The sequence below is a fragment of the Euprymna scolopes genome, chromosome 15 (genome assembly GCF_053919585.1).
Source record: "Euprymna scolopes isolate OS-2025 chromosome 15, ASM5391958v1, whole genome shotgun sequence".
Classification (NCBI taxonomy): Eukaryota; Metazoa; Mollusca; class Cephalopoda; order Sepiida; family Sepiolidae; genus Euprymna; species Euprymna scolopes.
The window spans coordinates 100,281,451-100,301,867 of record NC_136496.1 but is presented as its reverse complement, the minus strand read 5'-3'; the positions used below and the strand labels follow the sequence as shown (position 1 = coordinate 100,301,867).

The window sequence follows — 20,417 nt, the reverse complement described above, 5'->3', positions numbered from 1 at the left end:
TGCTTTCAGAGAGTTAAGTCTCTTCTGAATACCATTCTAATGTCATGGATTACATATCCTCTGAATTTTTTTTTCTAGTAAATTTTCGAGTAGTATGTTTTGATGTTTGATTTCTCAGGTGATGTTATGTTCTCTAGATAGTTATTTAGGCAGAGTTTCTTTGCTTATCCATCCCATCTTGATATGTATTAATGTTACTACATATTGCTTTTCCTCTATATCATAGACAGTGAATGATTTCTTTTCTTTACATTGTATAGATGGCAGATAGATTATTTGAGGTAATGTCCAGTGAAGCTTGGACTTTGAAGTTTAGATGACCTGAATGCTTGACCAGTACAAGTTATCAACATATCTAATAAGGACAATTTTCTATGTTCCTTTTCCATGGTGAACTGTATAGATGAACAGATAGAATTCACATGGTACAGCAATGCTTGAACATCCTCCTGATGAAACCAGAGTATGAATATATCATCTACATATTGCAGCCAGTGGTATGCATCTTAATATCATTTCTTCAAAGTATTCCATGTATACATTTCGTCCATACTGGGGACAATGGTGATCACAGACAGGTATTCCTGCCACAATAAAGAGGCAATATATGTCAGAGTCCATCCTAATGAAATAATAACAATCTGCCTCCATAGATTAAATAAAGAGTTCAGTTCCAAATTCTGTACAAGTTCCCCCAAGAAGTAAAAAAAAAAAAAAAAAATGCACCTGAAAAGGTTAGTCAAAACATGAAAATATGATAGTTTTGAAATTAAAAAAAATTTAATCATTTTAGAACTTGCATAAAAATAAGCTTTAAATTGAAATATTTTAATTTTTTTTTAACAAGTTTAGATGCTTCTTGATTATAATCCTCAGCAACTACAATTTTAAATCTATTTTTTTATTGTGTGAAATGTAATATTGCAAGTAGTTTTTCATATTAGTTGAATTATTTCGACAGTTTTCAAACAATCCAAACAAAACAAATTATTAATCCTCATTTAAAAAATTCAGAAACAAGTTTTGTTTTTATTTACATAGGAATTGAATTTTTCAAAAACCCTGTAATGATTACCATATTGAATGTTTGCTTGAGATTAAAAATTTAAGTAGCAATTGGATAACCAATACTGAACCAGAGTTGTTTTCTAAATGGCTATCTGTCAACTGATTTGTCAGCTATGAAAACTGAAATAAAAATACTTAAAAAATACCCAAACATGAAATATTAATTTCGTTCATATTAACAAATCTGCATAACAAAATCAGAACCATTCACTGTTATTGAGAATTATTACTTCAAGGAGCATTCAAGTTCAAAAATCCCATTCCCCATGAATAAAGAAAAAGAAAGAAAAGAAAGAAAAAGAAAGAAAAGAAAGAAAAAGAAAGAAAAGAAAAAAAAAGAAAGAAAAGAAAAAAAAAGAAAAAGAAGAAAAAAGAAAAAGAAAAAAAGAAAAAAAAGAAAAGAAAAAGAAAAAAAAGAAGAAAAAAAAGAAAAAGAAAAAAAGAAAAAGAAAAAAAAGAAAAAAAAAAAGAAAAAAAAAAAGAAAAAAAAGAAAAAAAGAAAAAGAAAAAAAAGAAAAAAAGAAAAAGAAAAAAAAGAAAAAGAAAAAAAGAAAAAGAAAAAAAGAAAAAGAAAAAAAGAAAAAGAAAAAAAGAAAAAGAAAAAAAGAAAAAGAAAAAAAGAAAAAAAGAAAAAGAAAAAAAGAAAAAAAGAAAAGAAAAAGAAAAAAAGAAAAAAAGAAAAAAAGAAAAAGAAAAAAAAAAGAAAAAGAAAAAAAGAAAAAAAGAAAAAGAAAAAAAGAAAAAGAAAAATCTTTATGCATGGAAAGAAAATATACAAAAATTACGTAACCTGATCAAGTAGTTTTATTTTTAAATTTTATGGTTAATTAAGCACCAATCTCATGACAATTTCGAAACAGACTTAAGAAACAAGGGAGATAACTCCAAATAATTCAAATTTGCAAGATTTTGAAATATTCTTATAACATGAAAAGAAAGGTAATATTGCAAAAACTCCAGTTTGCTTAAAAATAGTTTTCCTTATAAAAATAAAACTAGTAAATTAAAAACAATTGTTTGAAGCAGAATATGATATTGAAAAAGATGGACTAAAGTTATTTTAGAAGAATGAGGTAGGGTAGGTGAGGCTGCTTACCTTCATCCTGTTCCTGTTGGGGCTGTTCTTGATCAGAATGGTCTGACTGATGCTCTTCCTCTCTTTCAGAATGACGATCAGACTGATCCTCCTCTCCAACTAATCCTTCTACAACTTCCACCTGACACAAAAAGAAATTTTCATTAGATCAAAAGCTCGTTTACAGAACAAAAGATTGAGTAAAGAAAAAATTTTTATTAATCTTGTCACTTTGTATTATGGGGGAAAAAAAAAAAAGAAAAAAAAAAAAAAGAGAAATTTTAGAAAAATAAACATCTATAATATTTCATAGCTTTATTATATATCAACTTTTAGTACGTTATTAGTTCTGACCCATGCTCATAAAGTCAATAGTTTTAGAGAAAATACAAGTATTACAAATTTATGAAAGTACACAAGGGAAATAATATAGATATCCTAGTTATTGCAGGGAAAAATATACATAATGAAAAGAGAAGTGTTTTGAATATGATCGTTAATTTCTGTATTTGTTCAGATTCAATCTGATTATTTGAAGGAAAAAAAAAAAAAAAAAAATGAAAGCTTTTTTTTTTGTTTTGTTTACATTGGAGAGATTTTACATTTTTTTTTTAATACTAGAGAGATGAAATACTGTAAATCTCCACAATTTAAACACTGCAAAAATCAAGATGCATTAAAATGATGTATAACTGAAATGCCTGCTTGTTTTTGTTTTTTTTTATCTGATTTTCTTTTGTTAATCTGATTTTCTTTTGTTAAATATAAACCATGAAATCAGAGTTTTTGCAATACTGAGATAATTAAAAAAATATACAAGTTTGCTTCATATTACACTTGTTTTTCTCTTATAATCCAACATATATCAGTGTTCATTCTTTGGACTTTTTTTTTCATATGGATATCAGTGCTTTTTACTTACAAATATGATCAGCTAAACTAAATTTTTTCCTTTTCTATTTACTATTTTGTTCTCCCCTGATTTTTATGGATCAATTAGTTTCACCAACTTAATTTCACAAGCATTATTGTACAAAAGTTATGAGAAATTACTAAAATAAAATGTTCTCAAACAATTAAAAAAAAAAAAAAAAATTATCTGGTTAACTTTATAGAAATTTCAACTAAGCAGTAAAATCTGTTGAATAAATTAGAGAAATTTTGATTCTTGTCCACAATTCCTCCTATATTAACTAAAATTCAAGATAAATCTATGATGCATGTACCCAAGACGAAACAAAAATATTAAATTACATATAAAGCCCAAGTTGTTTGATTTTATTCAAAAACTAATTTTTAAGCGATTAATGGAAATTCATAGGCATTACAATGTAAGTTTAAATTATTGTGTTCTTTTAAGATTGTTTTTTAAAGTGGCAAACAAGACAGCAGCTCTACAGTTACTCATAAAATTTCATTTTCTAATTTAAAAATAAAGCTACTTTATGTAGTTTACATCATTTTTGGAATATATTTTCGTTTTGTCATAGGTATATACCTAAGATTTTTCTTTATTTTATTTTTTTTTAGTATAGAAGGAAGTTTGAACAATAACTGAAATTTAATAATTAAAAAAAATGTAGAAATAACCATCAATTTAGTTGTGCTTATATAAAATTAAAAAGAAAATGGATAAAGATTCATAAGATCTTATTGGACAAGAAAGCTAAAATATTTTGCTTACTTCTTCCACATCTCCAGAAATCATTTCTTCATCTTCTCGTTCTCTTGTGCGTTCTCCTTGTTCCATAGGTTGAGGGGAGCCAGCACGGGGAATGTAGGCCAGAGGCTGAGAGTGATTTTCAGCTGAGGACGGACGAGGAGGTAATGGATCAACGCTGAAAATTTCTTCACTACCCTGAAAAGTAAGCAAAAAGAGGGACATTTTAGTATGTAAGTACAATTAAAAAAAAAAAAAAAAAAAAAAAAAACCCAAAAAACTTAGTTTTATTAATGTACAAAACCATCATTTCAGAATTTAAGTTTCTACATAAAAATTTCAACAAATTCAAAAATGCGACAATATTTTAGGAGATGAGAGATTATCATTTTATAAGTTATGAACTGTTGTATTATCTTCAGTCTTCAAGTGACTTGTTTCCGTAATATTCTGAAGGAGACTAATAAATTAAAAGATTTGGTTCTATATGCTTGGGTTACAAACAACAAATGTCGGAAACTGTCCCAGTCAGCCATTGAATAATGATACACTATTCAATGGAGAGAGATACTGGAGATTTTGTAATACTTTGTTTTTAGTTTTATTGTAACAACCAAATGATAAGATCCTAGTGGAGACAGAACTGAGGATTAGCGTAATTCTTATGTCATCTGAGAATTTTACAAACTATAAAAAAGGATTTGAATTTGCCTTTCATTGTACATCTTCATTGGCAAGAGCAAAGATAATGTGACTGTTCAGAGGAGAAAAAGAAAAAACAAACTTCATGCTTTGCCACAAAAAGCTTTAAATTTAATAGAATACACTCAAAGTTATACACAAATGCAGTAAACCATGGATTTCAAATTGTTTAAAATCCAGAGTAAAATATTGAAACTATAACAACTTTCATTTTAAAAGGCCAGAAAAACTTAGGGAGGTAGAACAAAATTGTGACTAATTTTAGAAAAAAAAAAATGCATGCAAAATTGTTAGTAAAAATGGTTAATAGAAATTACAAGAAACGTAATTAAAAACTTGAATTTCATCCATTAATTTTACAAGTAGATCAGATTTCTTTAACTTAAAACAAGCCAGAATTATTTTTATGAAATACTAACATGTCTAGATGGCAGACAATGATTCTATTGAATTATACATAAGCATGTTCAGTTATCTATCTTTGATAAAACACCTTTCAGCAACATTACAAAAATCATTTTAAGATTTATTTTTTTTGTCAATCAAGTGTTCTAACAAAACCAAACTAAAATTTTGCGGTTGTCTTTTCTTGATAAGAATGAGACTTTACTACAACAAAACCTATTTTGTTGTAGTCTATTGAATAATAGACTTTCTTATAATTTTACAAATTCATAGGAAAAAAATAGCTCTTAAAAAAGGTGTTTAGTTCTAAAATTCAATTCAAACTACTTTTCAGATAAAAAAGAATCAAGTAAACAATTTCTTTATCTTCATATGTGAAATCAATTAATAGCTGAAGAGTTTGTTTAGATTAAGAAAAATGGTTTAACTGATGACATATTCTGTAGTTTATACATTCAATAAAAATACTTGGATTGGTACTTGTCCAGTTTAATCAAGACATTAAAAAATGAAAATATCTATTTAAATTGTATGTATCCGTTATGGAATGAAGTTCTCCGAGAAAAAAAAATTCCACTTAATTTCATCAAGTAGTTTTTACAGCAAAAAAAAAAAAAAAAAAAAAAAAAAAAATTTGATATGATACCGAGCAAAAGGTTTAATTTTTAGGAAGAAAAGCTAGTATTAAAGATGGGGAGGGAGTGTCGACACTTTAAATTGAGTTATCTCCCTGTGGCGTGTTCAAAAAATTCAAAGACATCTACCTTCAATGTGCTGTCATAAAAATGTGTTTTTCCACTGTAAAAAAACTACTCGATTAAATTAAGTGAATTTTTTTTTTCTGAGATCTTCAGTCCAAAACGGATATGTACAATATAACCTTTTTTCGATATTTTCATTTTTTTAATGTCTTGATTAAACTGTACACGTGCGCATGGATATTATTATTTTGTTTTAAGATTGATACCAAATCTAAAATTGAGAATGTTCTGCTCTGCATATTGTTAACTTGCATTCTAATAACCTAAAATTATGAAATCATTGATCAGTAAGGTACAGATTCAACAAATAATTCATAACCATGTTAATAAAAAGTAAAATAACTATTTTAACAGATTCTCTAATGCCTATCTCCTTTTAATTGATAATTAATGCCTAGAAATTTTCATAAGAGTAATTAAAAAAAAAAAAAAAAAGGCGAGATAAACAAATTCAATGAAAAAATATTTTGGTTCTCAACTAAATCACTATATTTAAAAAATTTTTTTAACACAAGTAAACTAGATAGCCAAGTTATCTAGCTAGGTGAAAGGCACCGTCTAGCATAACACTATATTTGATCATGTGTATTTCTAAACCTAAATTCTTTCATTGCTACTTATCCATTTGGGGGGAAAAAATATTTACTTACAAAAATATTTCAGAAAACTTGAAACACCAGCAAAATTAGTTCTAATAATAATTAGATAACTATTTTTATACAGCATTAAAAGAAACGTTTGAATCACTAGTAATCCTATTGAAATTCTTATTCGGAGACAAAATAAAATTTGAAAAAAAAAAAACATGCTCTTTATTTTCAACAGACATTTTATTGAAGCCTGATATGATGTCATGTTAAATTCATTCCTTTTAGCTGTCTGGATAAATAAGTGGTGTGATGGTTGCTGCAACAATGTTATCCTTAGTTGGGTTGAGTCCGCTTCTTTCATAGCCTGCACCATAATCATAACCCATGATGGCTCATACACAGTGGTCGTGAATAAGATCACACAAGATGGTTAACCAATAGCAATTCCAACCAGAAGTGCTGATGCTAAATTTACACATACCTCCCTCCCTCAAAGATCTATGTAGACAATTTAAAATGGACAGGGTTCAAACTAGATCCTGTAGAGAATCCTTTAATACATAGTGAGAGAGAGAGAGAAAGAGATATATATGTATATATAGGGAGAGCTTACCCATTGATTCCGCTGCCTCTGGCTATTTTTCCGAGACTGTTCAACCTGCTCCTTAATTATATAGGAAGAAGAGAAGAGAAAAACTGAGACTTTATCAACAATAAAGAGTAATAAAACAGTTGTTTTTATTTATATACAGAGTGCGGATTATATTTGTTAACAATTTTATGTATGTGCACATATTTTTTAATCTTTCATTGTTAGTCTTGGATTCATGAAAATAGTTACTATATTTCCATCCCCTCCCCCAATATTTGATTATGGGTCTTTTTGAATCTCCAGTTCTCCCGAGAATCCATGTCATAAGGACAAATAACAAGAGGATGGTAGAAATAGTCGGATTTGAATGGAGAGATTCAGGATTGAACTAGGAGGCAATATCAGAGAGCAAAGCATATGAATGATTATCTGCCACTATCAGTATCCTGAAGTTTTGCACTGCAGTGAACCCAGCAAGTCAATGCTTACCATTACAAGGGAGAAAGGCACAGATGAAGAACTCATTAGGCTGATGCTACATGAGAACATCTATGCATCATAGAAGATAAAGGAAAGGACAATTGCTATCAACGACAATATAAGAAAATTGTAGCACATAGTTGAAACACACACTGAAGACAGACATGCTGTGGTCCTTTGAGAAAGACTACTGTCCATAGTCTTCACTACTGTTAACAGTGGAGGTGACATCGGGTCATCCCATTTCTCTGATAACTATGCCTTTACATTTTTGGTGAGGTAGTGAAACTCTGGATCATCCAGGTAGGCCATACATGTGTCAGCAAAACTTGGTGGCCTGCCACGTGGAAGTTCTTTGACCACACTTCACTTGACATATCCCTCTCTAGTTTGGATGATGGCAACTTCTTTGACTTTTTTATGCAAGATGTGGTGGAATGAAACAGATTCAGCTGCAACACAAAGAACTGGATCGCCAATTTTTAAGGGCCTAAGTCAGGATACAGAGATGAAGGCCTATGGCTGGCTCAGATCACCTCAATGTTGTCAGATTTATTGAGTGAACTTGACTGCAAGTCACAAAGAAAACTAACCCAAGTTTAATGAATAAATCAATAAACAGTGATTTTTTCCCCTAGACAGTAATCTTGTAAACAAATAGAGCAACTATCATGTGTGTGTAATATATATACACACACACACAATTTTTAAGCACGTTTTGAAAAGAAGGACCAGTAATTCTAAAAGTGAAATTCTTACACATGCTTTTGTATAAATTATATATATATATATATATATATATATATATATATATATATATATATATACACACACACTTTTTTTTTTTTTTTTTTTTTTTTTTTTTTTTAAATATAAATTGTCCACATTAATCAGAAAACTTGCAAATAAGGATATTTTAGTCCCAGAAATCAATTTTTAAGGGAAATTATTTAGAATAGTAAATGAGTTTTACAAAAATTTCCTTTAAAAAAATCAAAATAGTTATTATCAAAAAGCCAAATATAGGTAGTAGTGTTATATTATGTAGACCTTGAGACACCCATTTATACTCAAACGCTGAAACCGGACTTTGCTGTCACATGGATCCAAGTTAAGAGATTCACCAGAATGCGTGGGCGGAAGGCCGAATCAAAAGAAGGAAATCATGTGACTGGATATGCATGCAAGCGAGTGCAGGTTTTTAATCCAACTCGAAAATATTCTTTCATATAGGAGGTGAAGAGAGGGGTATGATAATATCAAATATAACTAAAAAATCTTTCATATATTTTATTATATATTATGAATAATGTATGTCTGCACTTATTTGTTTTTCCTTTTTAATTTTTAGATTTAGAGTGGAAACTGGCCGACATTTTTTTTTTATATTTTTCAGCCATAATACTTTCAGATTCATCTAGATCTATTTTCAGGGGCGCTTCTCAGGAAAAGTATGTTTATTTTTAAATATTTATTAATAGTTTTGGTGGGAACCATGTGTGAGTTAATGAAGTATTAAGTATTACAAGCATTTTAAAATGTTTACACTATTACTGAAATTGATTTTATTAGTGGATGGCTTCTTTGTTTTAATGTGAAAGGCTTCTTAACATGTAATTTTTCTTAATTGTGTGCCAAAAATGATCATTTTATACGTTCAAACTAGAGAACAGAAGCAAGCATGTTGAGTTTTTAAGTGTTAGACTATACAGCACTGATGTCAGCAAGTGTATAGTTTAATGTTGAGACAAGTTGTTGTGGTTATGCCTACATGCCCGATTCTACGCATGCGTCAGATAACGTCATGACGTTGTGACCTGATTTACTTTAAATAGTTGAAAAACAGAGTAAATTTCATCTCCGTCGCTTTAGCACAGTTGGTTAACACGTTTGTTCATTATCTAAACGTTTTGGGTTTGAATCGTGGTGTGAGATTTTTTTTTTTTTCGATATTTAAATTTAAATATTGAATCCTGTATTATTTAAGCCATTTTTCATGTAACGTTCGTTTTCCTGTTTTTTTTTCTTTTTTTTTAACTTCGCTTATTCTTAGTGACACCCGGGTATCCAACGATTTTTTAAATTTTAATATCGAAACAGGCTCATTTAAGCCATTTTTCATGTGTTCGTTTTTCTGTTTTCAACGTTCGTTTGCCATACATTAGATTTTTTTTTTGATTTCCTTCCTCCAGAACAGAAGTTTTGCACCACTTATGCCCACTGATTAATATTAAAAAATCAAAGGATAATGAATGTTGTTTAGAATCCTTATTCTGTAGAAATAAATGGAAGTTTGCACCTCCTAAAAACTTTAAAATCCTCCATAGAAACAGAAACTTGAGGAATATTTAGTAATTGCTGCCTAATACTTGTTAACATTTATAAAAAATAGTTAATTTTCAAAAGGATTTTTACTCTATTTTTACCTCTTTTGCATAAAACTAAATATACCACACATTACACACCATTATACCTAGCAACAGAAGCATTCCAAAATTTATAGAAATATATAAACATACCTAATTTTATATAACTAACAATATAGATACACACATCAGTAAAATACTTATCCTAGGCGGATGTTTTGCTAGTTAAATAAATCCATTAAACAAAAATTTGCACCACTTATATAACATTAAGATTAAAATATATATGCTACTAAATCTTATATCTAGAATTCTTGTTCTAATTTTGATCAAAATTCATAATTCTATAAAAATGTCTAAAATTTGAGGCTTAAGTTTAAGGGTTCTTAGATTATTAAAATTAAAATTCACAGCATCTTGTTTATGGCTTAATAACTGGATTACATTTCATGCAAATCTAAAATCCTCTACCTCGATAAGAGTCAAATAAAATGCAATAAATGCTGCCATATTTGAGCATTTAACAGAATACAAAACTGAATTCGAAATCTAGTGAGGGGATGCCCCCTTTCCCTACAGCCTTTTTCTCACAAAAATGTTGCTAGTTTTCCTCTACTATTTTTATTTTTATAAGTGCTCAGTGGAGATGCTTCTCTGTTAACATAAAACTTAAAAACAACCATGTTATTAATTGTTGCTGAGATGTCCTCTTAAATAATCAAATTCTGTCCTGTTTCAACGATCGTTACCAATCCCAACAGTGTTGCCTCATTGATCATTATCCTCAAGTTGCCTTTGGGCCTTCATAATTGACTCATTAAGTACATAAAATAAAAAAAGTCAATCTGCCATATTATCTCCTAAAAACACTTTATAAATATTTGAAAAGAAATTAAAATCAAAGGGTTTCCAGCCCCTCTATACATAAAACGTAATATAGCTCACATTATATGTCCCTACACCTAAAGCAGATTACTAAAGTTACTTTAGGAAATTACGATTTTCATAGTTCCAAGAGAATCTAATTTTCTATAAATCTCAGAAAAACAAGATCTCAATCCCATCTTTATTTTCCTTCCCGTATTAATTTTGGATGGTCTCTCGAGATGAAGGCATCTTATATTATTGCAACAGTTATTTATAACAGCTTTTGGGATGATAGAAATATTTTTGTTATCAAAGGACAATCACATTCACTGATAAATATGTTTAATATGAATTCAAGTTGATTAATACAGATTATGAAAATCTTTTTAAATTACTCAAAATGGACAAATCACATGCTGGAACAAATTGATGAATTCTATTTTTACATGCTTTCATACAAAAGGCTTTCTTTATTTCACGTCTGTTTAAAATGACATTTTCATCAAATTTTGCAGATTGAATGGACACATTGTTTTGTGCGCATTTTAGTATCACTGTAAACACACTGAATATTCAGAATGAAAAAATTCTAAATATTTTCTAAGATCTATAATATAAAAGACAAAAACAGTTTGTGGATGTGTTCATTTTTAAATGTTTTTTTTCTAAATTCATCTGGTTTATTTTTAAAATGATAATTTACATTAGAACTATTTTTAACCTGATTATACTTATTTTGTTAGAAAAAAAAATCCAAAAAACTAATTCTTTATTAGATATTGAAATCTTTTTTACCGATAAATTACCAGTGAAAGGAGATTAAAAAGAATTCCATATTTAGAAATCCTATTAATCGCTTTGAATTTCTTCAAGGCATTTCCCATTCTTCTGTAGACATGCAAATTTTAATTATAAAACTAGCAATTACAAAATTATGAGCTTATACGCAAACAAAATTCATTCAGAATTAAAAGGAAGACCCAAGTTGTGAAAAAAAAAAAAAAAAAAGCAAAAAACAAAGTGACGTGCAACAAAAGGAATAAAACCATAATGCTTACAAATATTCAAAGCAAAGAAGCCATCCAACTAAATAAGACTTTACAAAAATTGGTAAAAAAAAAAAAAAAAAAACAACCTACAAAGTTATAAACATAAGTAAAATTTTTGTTTATTTAAAAAGTGAAAAGGGGGGGGGGGGTCTTAGTCCAAGAGTTATCTGCAGGTAGGCCCTGGCAAGTTAATGTGCATAATCCAAGTTATCAAATCCTCATCTCGAAAAATCCAAAACATTTTTGTCACAAATAAAACAAGAGAAACAAATGATCTAATTGCTAACATTAGAAATTTATTAATTTCCATCCCTTTATTACTATGAATTTATAGTATAAATTGTGAAGTTCACAGCAAAGTTATCCAGACCCCCCCCCATTTATATTTACTAAACAGATAGACCCCTTCCTCTGAATGGCCATGCTTTAGAACTGGCAATGATGTGAACTAGACAGTTGGCCCCATTCACTCCACTATCACATATCTTTCTCTACCTACACTATCCCATTCCCAAAACTACAGTGAGTGGAAATGAAAAACAAGAGAATCAATTTTAACACAAAACCAGATTACATGCGATAACATCAAGAGAAATTACTCTGTAAAGATGTAAAAAGCCAAATATCTTACCAACAGTGCCAGAGATTTAACGCATGTAAGGTTACCTGCACGGAAAAGACTGAGGCAGGTTACAGATTTTCCTATGTAGCAAAAAAGAACAGATCTCTAAAACTAAACTTGAACACAAGCCGAGATACATATAAACTCATATGCATAACAATGATAGCTACCTTCTGTCTAACAAGACAATGGTGTTCTGCAGTGCCTGCTGTGGGCATAAAGTTGAAATTGGAGTGTCCTCTAGATGCAACCCTAAGCGGGTGATAAGGAAACCTAGGTTTGCCGAGATACCAGGATCCCAGGTAAGACAATACAGACGAACCAGTGCAGCTGCACGAGTTGCCAGAAAGGTGTTGTAGTACTTCACTATCCACCAAATCAGATTTTTATCAGGGTTTACTCCTTTAGCCTTCGTCTTCACAAAGGCATCTACAAGGCAGTGGAGCTATTTGCCCATAGTTGGTGAAAATTTGAAAATATTTGCAATTTTGACGAAAATAGAGATCTTCATCGTTATGATTGTATACAAAATAAAAGCAAAATCCTTAAGTAATTCTTAAGAGTCAGGTGAAAGACACACAAATTCTGTAACAATGAATTTGAAAATATTTCCAAAATATGTATGAACTAAGACGGAAAGGACAGAAATCACAGGTTTTCCCAGGAATGCAAAATAAAAAACAGACTTTGAAAAACTATGCCTAGTTCCAAGTTTATATACATATAAAGATATATGTATATATTTATGTACTGTACAGGAATACAGAAAAATGCTGCACTTCAAAGATGCAAACAAGATGTTGTATTGCACAGGCCCATAAAAGGACATTACTACCACGCATGGAATATAAAAGACCTGATCTTTCGCTATATCATGAGTTATTCATTGAAGATGAATCAATGGAAATACCCATTGGGGCATTACAATATTGATCCAATTAAAAGGGATGTTAAATTCAAGATTGGATCATACTAGATTATGTCATATCATGAAGTAAATTTGCAGAGATGAAATACCCTTGAAGATATGAAATTCGCAAAGCTAGAAGACCAATCTTGAATGGATTTCTCAATTTAGTCAATGGTTGCATACTATCAGGGCTGTTAGCGGTCTCTCCAAGTATCTTCCTTGACTGGGGCAAATCAAGAATTTGGAAGAATAGCAATTATCTGTATTGTCATAAGGTTGAAAGATTCTTAGAGTCCATGACAGGAATTGAGCCAAATCAGTAATGTCTTTTACAAATTCCCAATTGGGAATTAATTCAATTTCCCACAAAGGGGATTCATCAAGAAAAGCACGAGTTCTCGATGTGTTCATGGGAATAAGCCAGTAAAATTTCCCTTGAATTAGAGACAACTATAACACATCCGTACACAATGAAGTTTATTGAAACTAAACTTTTTGCGCATCACGTGTGTTTATAAAGGGGGGGGGGCGATGTTCGAAGGCAACTAAAAAAAAAAAAATACAACAGCAGAAGTGCTCCAGACAATGCAAATTCCAACGCACTCCTCAAAAAGGAGCAAAAATGTAATAAATATTCATTACTTTTTTCAACACTTGTGTAAGATGTCCCTTCATCTGTCAATTCTACAAGTTAACTTTTAACATCCTTCAGAAATGTTTTTGTTTTTGTTTTTTTTTTTAATTGTAATTCATTTTGTAACTAAGTGATATGCTACCAGAGTAAATACAGGTTTTAAAGAAGTAATGATAAGTATGTTTTTATTTTTACAATCAAGAATAATTTTACAAGTAATGAATAATTGTTTTAAGTTTTAATTCAAGGTTATATAATAATGAAATTAATTATTTATTTTTAGTCACAAGGTATATCCTTTCTTTACCCTAAATGAGACAAGTTATTTATGAGTGCTTTACATTAATATTAGCAAGAGACAAGACTAATCTGCACAAGTCTCTTCCTCAGATTCTCACAATCAAAAATGGTGCATCTGTTGCATTCATCAGAACATATCGGGGAAGAACCGTCATTTATAACAGAAAAAGTAGGACAGAAATAATGCCCCCCCCCCTTCAAATTCAACTTCTGCATGATTCACAGAAGAAAGTTCCCTAATTGCTAAGGGATACAAATGCTTTAGGGAATGAATTTATTTACAACCATCCTTTAATATACAGACAAAACAAACTTGTCTATCCTTCCCATGAATAAGACAAAGAACTACCAAGATTCTCGAATGGCCTGATCCCATTTGGTAACTTCACCAAAACAATATCAACAACCAATATTCTCTCAGTATAATATTCCTGGCCTTTTCGAGAAAAGGAGATAATAGTTTTGCCAGACTTCACGGAATTTCTCCACAAAATCTTTCCTTATTGATTGAATCCTACTTGGAGGATCAAGACAGGTCATCAACCTCATGACTTCCCAGCAATAAACACGGATTATAACCAGTTTGCAAAAGAAGCAATATAAGTGGGTGATCTGTCAACATCTGAAACGATTGTTAGGAAACCAAAATAATCTAATTTCTTCCTTCCAATTATCTTGTTCAAGCCATCATAAGTGAATCATTCAGCAGGATACAGAGTTCAAAACTCAAAATGAGCAAACTGGCATTAAAGCCATACCTGAAGGTACATAGACAATCACCATCCTTCAGGAAAAAATAAAATCAATTTTTTAGTGGTTGACTTCTGCACCTTGTTAAATGACAGAACAATCGAGAATCCAATAAGTTTTTGAAGTCTTCCCGGGATACATGTATGGGTTTTATGATATCTACTTTTTCATAGTTCTGGAAAACATATACTATTCATATAGTCCCTTTTTCTCAGAGTCTATCACTCTTAAATCTTCAAAGAAGAGACAATTCAATTCCACCTGAGATATCTTGTTCTTATCCCAAGATAGATCAACGTAATACTTTCTCTCCTTTCAAACAATAGTTTATTTAAAAAAAAAAAAAAAAAAAAAAAATGGCTTCTTTTTTGCACACATTATACCAATATATTAATTCTTTTTGACCGATAAGAATAAAGACAAATTCCTATAAAACCAGAAGATAAAACAAAGAAAATTATTTTATTGGCTTATTTTTCTTTGTTCATTTATTTATTTGTTTTTCTTTCCTTTTCTCAAGTGAAACCAAAATTGAATCCGAAAGGATTTTTCCATTATATCAAAAAAGGGTGTGTGTAAAAAGTTTTTGACTTCTAATGGGGGTATGAGACAAATGGATTCGCCAATTATTTTTATAACCAACGGCTGTGCTAAACAACCAATCAAAACGTCGCAAAATTATTATAAAAAATCGTCAAATTTTGGATTCAATCAGTTCGCCATTTGCTACGTCACGGATTGCATTTAATTCTTCGCCGCCATCTTGGTTACTGATCTAAACTACACCGCCATCTTTGTTCAACACAAATGTCTCAAAACTTAACAGTCCTCATCATAGAACGCCCACTTCTATGGTACTAATTTTTAATTCTGGCGAAAGAACTGACCCATTAAATTATCGCCCCATTAGCCTTCTCTCACTTTTTGCCAAAATATTTGAGTCCTTAATTAATCAAGATCTAGTCAATCACCTTACAGCTGCTAAACTCTTGACCGATAATCAGTATGGATTTAGGCAAGCCTGTTCCACAGCAGATATCCTAACTAATCTCTGAACATATATACTGCTCACTGGACAAAACAGGGGAGGCTAGCCCTCGATATATCGAGGGCTTTTGACAGGGTATGGCACGATGGTCTTCTAAGGAAAATTAGATCATAGGTATCACTGGAAGAATACATAAAGTAATTAAATCCTTCTTGAGAGAAAAATTCAGGTTGTCCTCAATGGTCGTACATCTAAACAATATGATATAAATTCGGGAGTACCTCAGGGATCTATCCTCGGACCTTTATTATTCTTGATATTCATAAATTACCTCCCTGATAAAATTGTTTCTGAGGTGGGTATATTTGCTGATGACACCACTCTCTATAACAGGCACGAGGGGAAAACTAATGAACACATATATAAGGAAATGGCAAAAACACTAGAGGATGACTGCTAATCTGTAGTGGAACGGGGAATGGATGGTCACATTCAATGCTGCCAAGACTAAGCTTGTTTCCTTCAATAATTACAAGAAACCTTCACTAACACCAATAGCAATGACCAAGAACATTACCCGAAAGTACTTCCTTTAAACTCCTCAGCCTAACGTTTACAGGGAACATGAACTGGAATAGATACATTGAGAGCATTGCCAAGGCTGCTGCGAAGAAGGTGGGCTCTCTCTACCATGCTAGAAAGTTACTTATGCCTGAAAGTATCCTGTACCTCTATAAGGCCACCATTTGCCCATGTATGGAGTACTGTTGTCACATTTGGGCTGGTGCATCTGCTACTTGTCTCATGCCTTGACAGGGTTGAAAAGAGTTGCCAACCTGATAGGTCCTGAACTGTCTGTTGCATCCCTCTGCCTGTTCTAAAACTATTTTAATGGTAAATGCTCTGACGAACTACAAACAGTTGTACCCCCCTCGACGTTAATACCCCCGACAAACAGCTAAATCCCACCCCTTCACAGTAGAGATCCCTATGTGTAAGAAAGCATTCTACTACAATAGTTTCTTGCCCAGAACTGCTAGACTTTGGAACTTCCTTATGGGATTCTGCTTTCCCAACTGTACTGATATGCAGAAGTTCAAGTGTAATGTGAACAGACATCTTGCTACTCATCTCCCTTCATAATACCCCTACAACTTATGTCCCCGATAGTAGCCCCCTACTTCAAAGTGGCACTGTGCCTTGTTTTGAGGTGAAAATTAAATTTAAAAAAATAAATAAATAAAAAAATAATCAAAGTCTGTAATTCAAACGAGTCAAAAGAACTCAATCCCACATTCAATACTGGATTCCTCAAAAGCCTCCATGTCACCACTGTGACAGTTAACCGGCAAAAATGGCATATATTTTTGGTACACCATTTTCCTCGCTCTTCAGGGCAAGGAGGTACCGCCATAGTGAATTAGAAAATTTCTGGTCCATGCTCAACTATCATTCTGAGCAAAGGATATCTCTCTAAGTCTATCCAGGTTCTCCCAATGCCCCACACAAATGCTAAACCTTCTTGTCAAATCACAACACGCTTGTCAAATATACATTTAGTCATTATCTGATCTACCAAACTTTCAGTCTGATAGCCTTCTTAATATCAAGGATATAAAAACTAGAAATAGTTAAACTCAATTCAAACATTTAATAAGTTAATCCAGCAAATTTAAATTAAACTCAATATTAACATCAAGGAAATTTTTTATGTAGTTTTCCTTTTAACTAGAGTTTTTATTATTCATTGTAAAATTCAACATTTATAACAAGTTGTATTTATATATAATTTTTTTTTAATACCGACTCAATGAGACAGAGGGAAGAATAAGTCTTGCACGCAGAACAAGAACACTTCAGCGAGAGGTTACGGTCTTCTGCTATAATTAGGCAGAATTCTAAAACCACTCGCCAGAAATTGGTAATTTCTGCAAAATTCACACTGAATTTTCTTCACACAGATGAATTTTTGTGGAAATGCTTTAATTCTGAGATGAAAAACCTTTGAAGTACAAAATTTGCAAAGCTAACATCTATCTTGAATTGATTTCTCAATTTAGTCGGTGGATGCAGAAGCGATAGGCCTTTGCGTGCCATCAGGGCTGTTAGTGGCCTCTCCAAGTAGGCAACCCTTCTTGATAGAGGCAAATCAAGAATTTGGAAGAATAGCAATTGTCCATAATGCCATATGGTTGAAAGATTCTTATGAAGTCTATGATAGAAAATGAGGTGAAACAGTAATTTCTTTTTCAAGTTCCCAACTGGGAATTAATTAAAACTCCCCACAATGGTAATTCATCCACAGAAGTAAAAGTTTCCTGGAATGTTTTCTGCAGAAAACAAGCCGAAAATTTCCCTTAAATTACAGATGAATATAACACATTCTTACATGGCAACATCGACATGGAAACTGAATTGCACCTTTGGCGCGTCACCTATATATATAAGGGGGGGGGGTCACCAAAAAACGTTTGAAGACAACGACGGAAGTGCTCAGTTTTCAGAGAACTTTGAAACTGAAAAATATTTCTTTTGGACATTTTATATTATCTGAATACTGTATGTTTTCATCAGATAAATGTTTTGACTTTTTGTTCATCCATTCTTGGCAAATTGAGTATTGTATGAAGATCCGTTTGGGGAGATTGAACCCTATCATGTAATAAAAGCATTTTAAATATATATAAACCCTTGGTGGTGTTCCGCTATATTTGCCGTCCATGTGCCTCACTTCGTTATTTCATGTGGATGCTGATCTAAATCTAAGACGTGTCATAAGACTAACTTTCACGGCTTACATTTAATTTTTTTTTTATTAATAAGTTACAAGAATTTGGAGAGATACTGCCAATCTTTTAGCATCAGAAGATTCTCCACAGGAACTAAGTTCTCATGACTCTTACGATTATAAAATCTTTTACTTATATAGTTTACATATAAAAAATAAAAATAGAAAGATCTCATATGGACCAAGATTTAATGAAACATTCACCCATTTGAACATAGTTCATAAAATCCTATTATCATTTTATCCTTTTTTACATTTTATAACATTCAATTTCGAGAGTGGAACCTAAACAATGTATCCAACATTAATTGAATGGGAGAAGATGTAAAGTTACATTAATTGAAGTAAATTTTGGTAAGTTTATATTTAAAATCCTTCCATGAGATCCCAGTGTCCTTCAGATCCAAGCCCTGAACATCTGTCCTTATTTCTATTTTCAAGTTATAAATAAAATGAAATCAAACATTCTTTTTCATAGAAGACAGGTGCAAACACAGACCTCACAATGTACAGGCTTTTGATCAAAATTTATCCAGGTATCCAAAATAATATAGTTTAAGAATATGCATTATTATTTGTGCCCAATTCCAAAATCCTAGGAGCTCATGAACAAATTAAACAGACCCATAACTTTAATAGCAATTTTTCTTATGGTCTATTATAATTTTTGAATAACTGAAATAATGTCACCATATTGTTTATTATTAATATTCATATATACAAGCAGGTCAGACAAGCAACATCACTAACATCACTGTCTGGCTAGATGAAAATGATGATAGGAAAAAAACTCATATCATGGACAGTCAATTGACAAAAACATTTTGAATTCTTCAAAATATAAGTTATTTTATTTTGAATTATCTGATATATTGAACAAGCAGAGAAACTTTAGATCATAGCAAGACGAAGTAATAATAGTTTTTAAATTAAAAGCAAAAAACATGCAGAGAGTTGAATAAAATAAAAACTTACCTGAATAGCTTCGATGCTGGCACTGAGTTGATTAAAAGGAGCTGTTGGTCGTGCAACTCCCATGCGCACTGGAGCAATCAAAGAGTTGGCAATTTCACACAATTCTTCAATAGCAATGCTTATGAGAGCTTGGAATGCACGCTTACATTTGTAAATTGCTTGACATGGAATGGTCCCAGTGCTAAAACAAAAAATATACATATGCAGTAATTATCTATTTTCATTTTGTTTACGTTTATATGCATATGATATTCGTTATTTATGTTTACTTTAAATATTTTTATGTGTGAATAAAAATTTGATAAATGAAAAGTATTAATTTTATTTAACATTAGCCTGGGTGCCCAGCGTTGCCCGGGTGTTTGGAGGTGCGTGTTGAGCAAAAATAAAAAAGTAAAAGTGGTAGTAGGCGGGCAGGTTCGAACCCGTACTGAAGGAGGAAAAGAACCTGTAAATAAAAAAAAAAGTGATGTCTTTGCTGTTGCATCCATTGCCATACCAGAATTAGCAAAGGTTTAAATTAAGGCTAGTCAATCAAAAAGAGAGGATGACTTTCGAAAATATTGGCGAAAAAAAGTGACGCCTCCTTGTAAAAAAGTGCCCAATTGAGGGGTGAAGGAATTAATGTTTTTAGCCAATTTTTCAATATTTGTCATTCGAAGGGTCAAGCTTCAAAACTATACCGATCTCGTGAAAATCAGTCGTTTTTGTTGAAAGTTTTAGGCAGACATACAAACATACATTTAAACGGACAGGCGAAATTTATATTATAGATTAACAAAAAATTTAAGAGTATTTTTCCTAAAACCAGTTATTCAAAAACATGCTATGATAT

At 31.1% G+C, this 20,417-nt stretch overlaps 1 protein-coding gene across 8 annotated transcripts in view; it reads right to left on the bottom strand.

Annotated features, from left to right (window-relative positions):
* Positions 1 to 20,417, bottom strand: part of LOC145294035 (E3 ubiquitin-protein ligase UBR5-like) — a 177,599-nt gene that overhangs the window by 43,710 nt on the left and 113,472 nt on the right. For all 8 annotated transcript variants that reach the window (XM_080141018.1, XM_080141022.1, XM_080141023.1 and 5 more), the window contains 4 exons: positions 19,583 to 19,763; positions 6,875 to 6,925; positions 3,828 to 4,001; positions 2,165 to 2,285 (listed from right to left, as the gene is read on the bottom strand). In XM_080141018.1, coding sequence (XP_079997144.1) covers positions 2,165 to 2,285; positions 3,828 to 4,001; positions 6,875 to 6,925; positions 19,583 to 19,763 — 527 coding nt within the window. The remainder of the gene's footprint in view (positions 1 to 2,164; positions 2,286 to 3,827; positions 4,002 to 6,874; positions 6,926 to 19,582; positions 19,764 to 20,417) is intronic.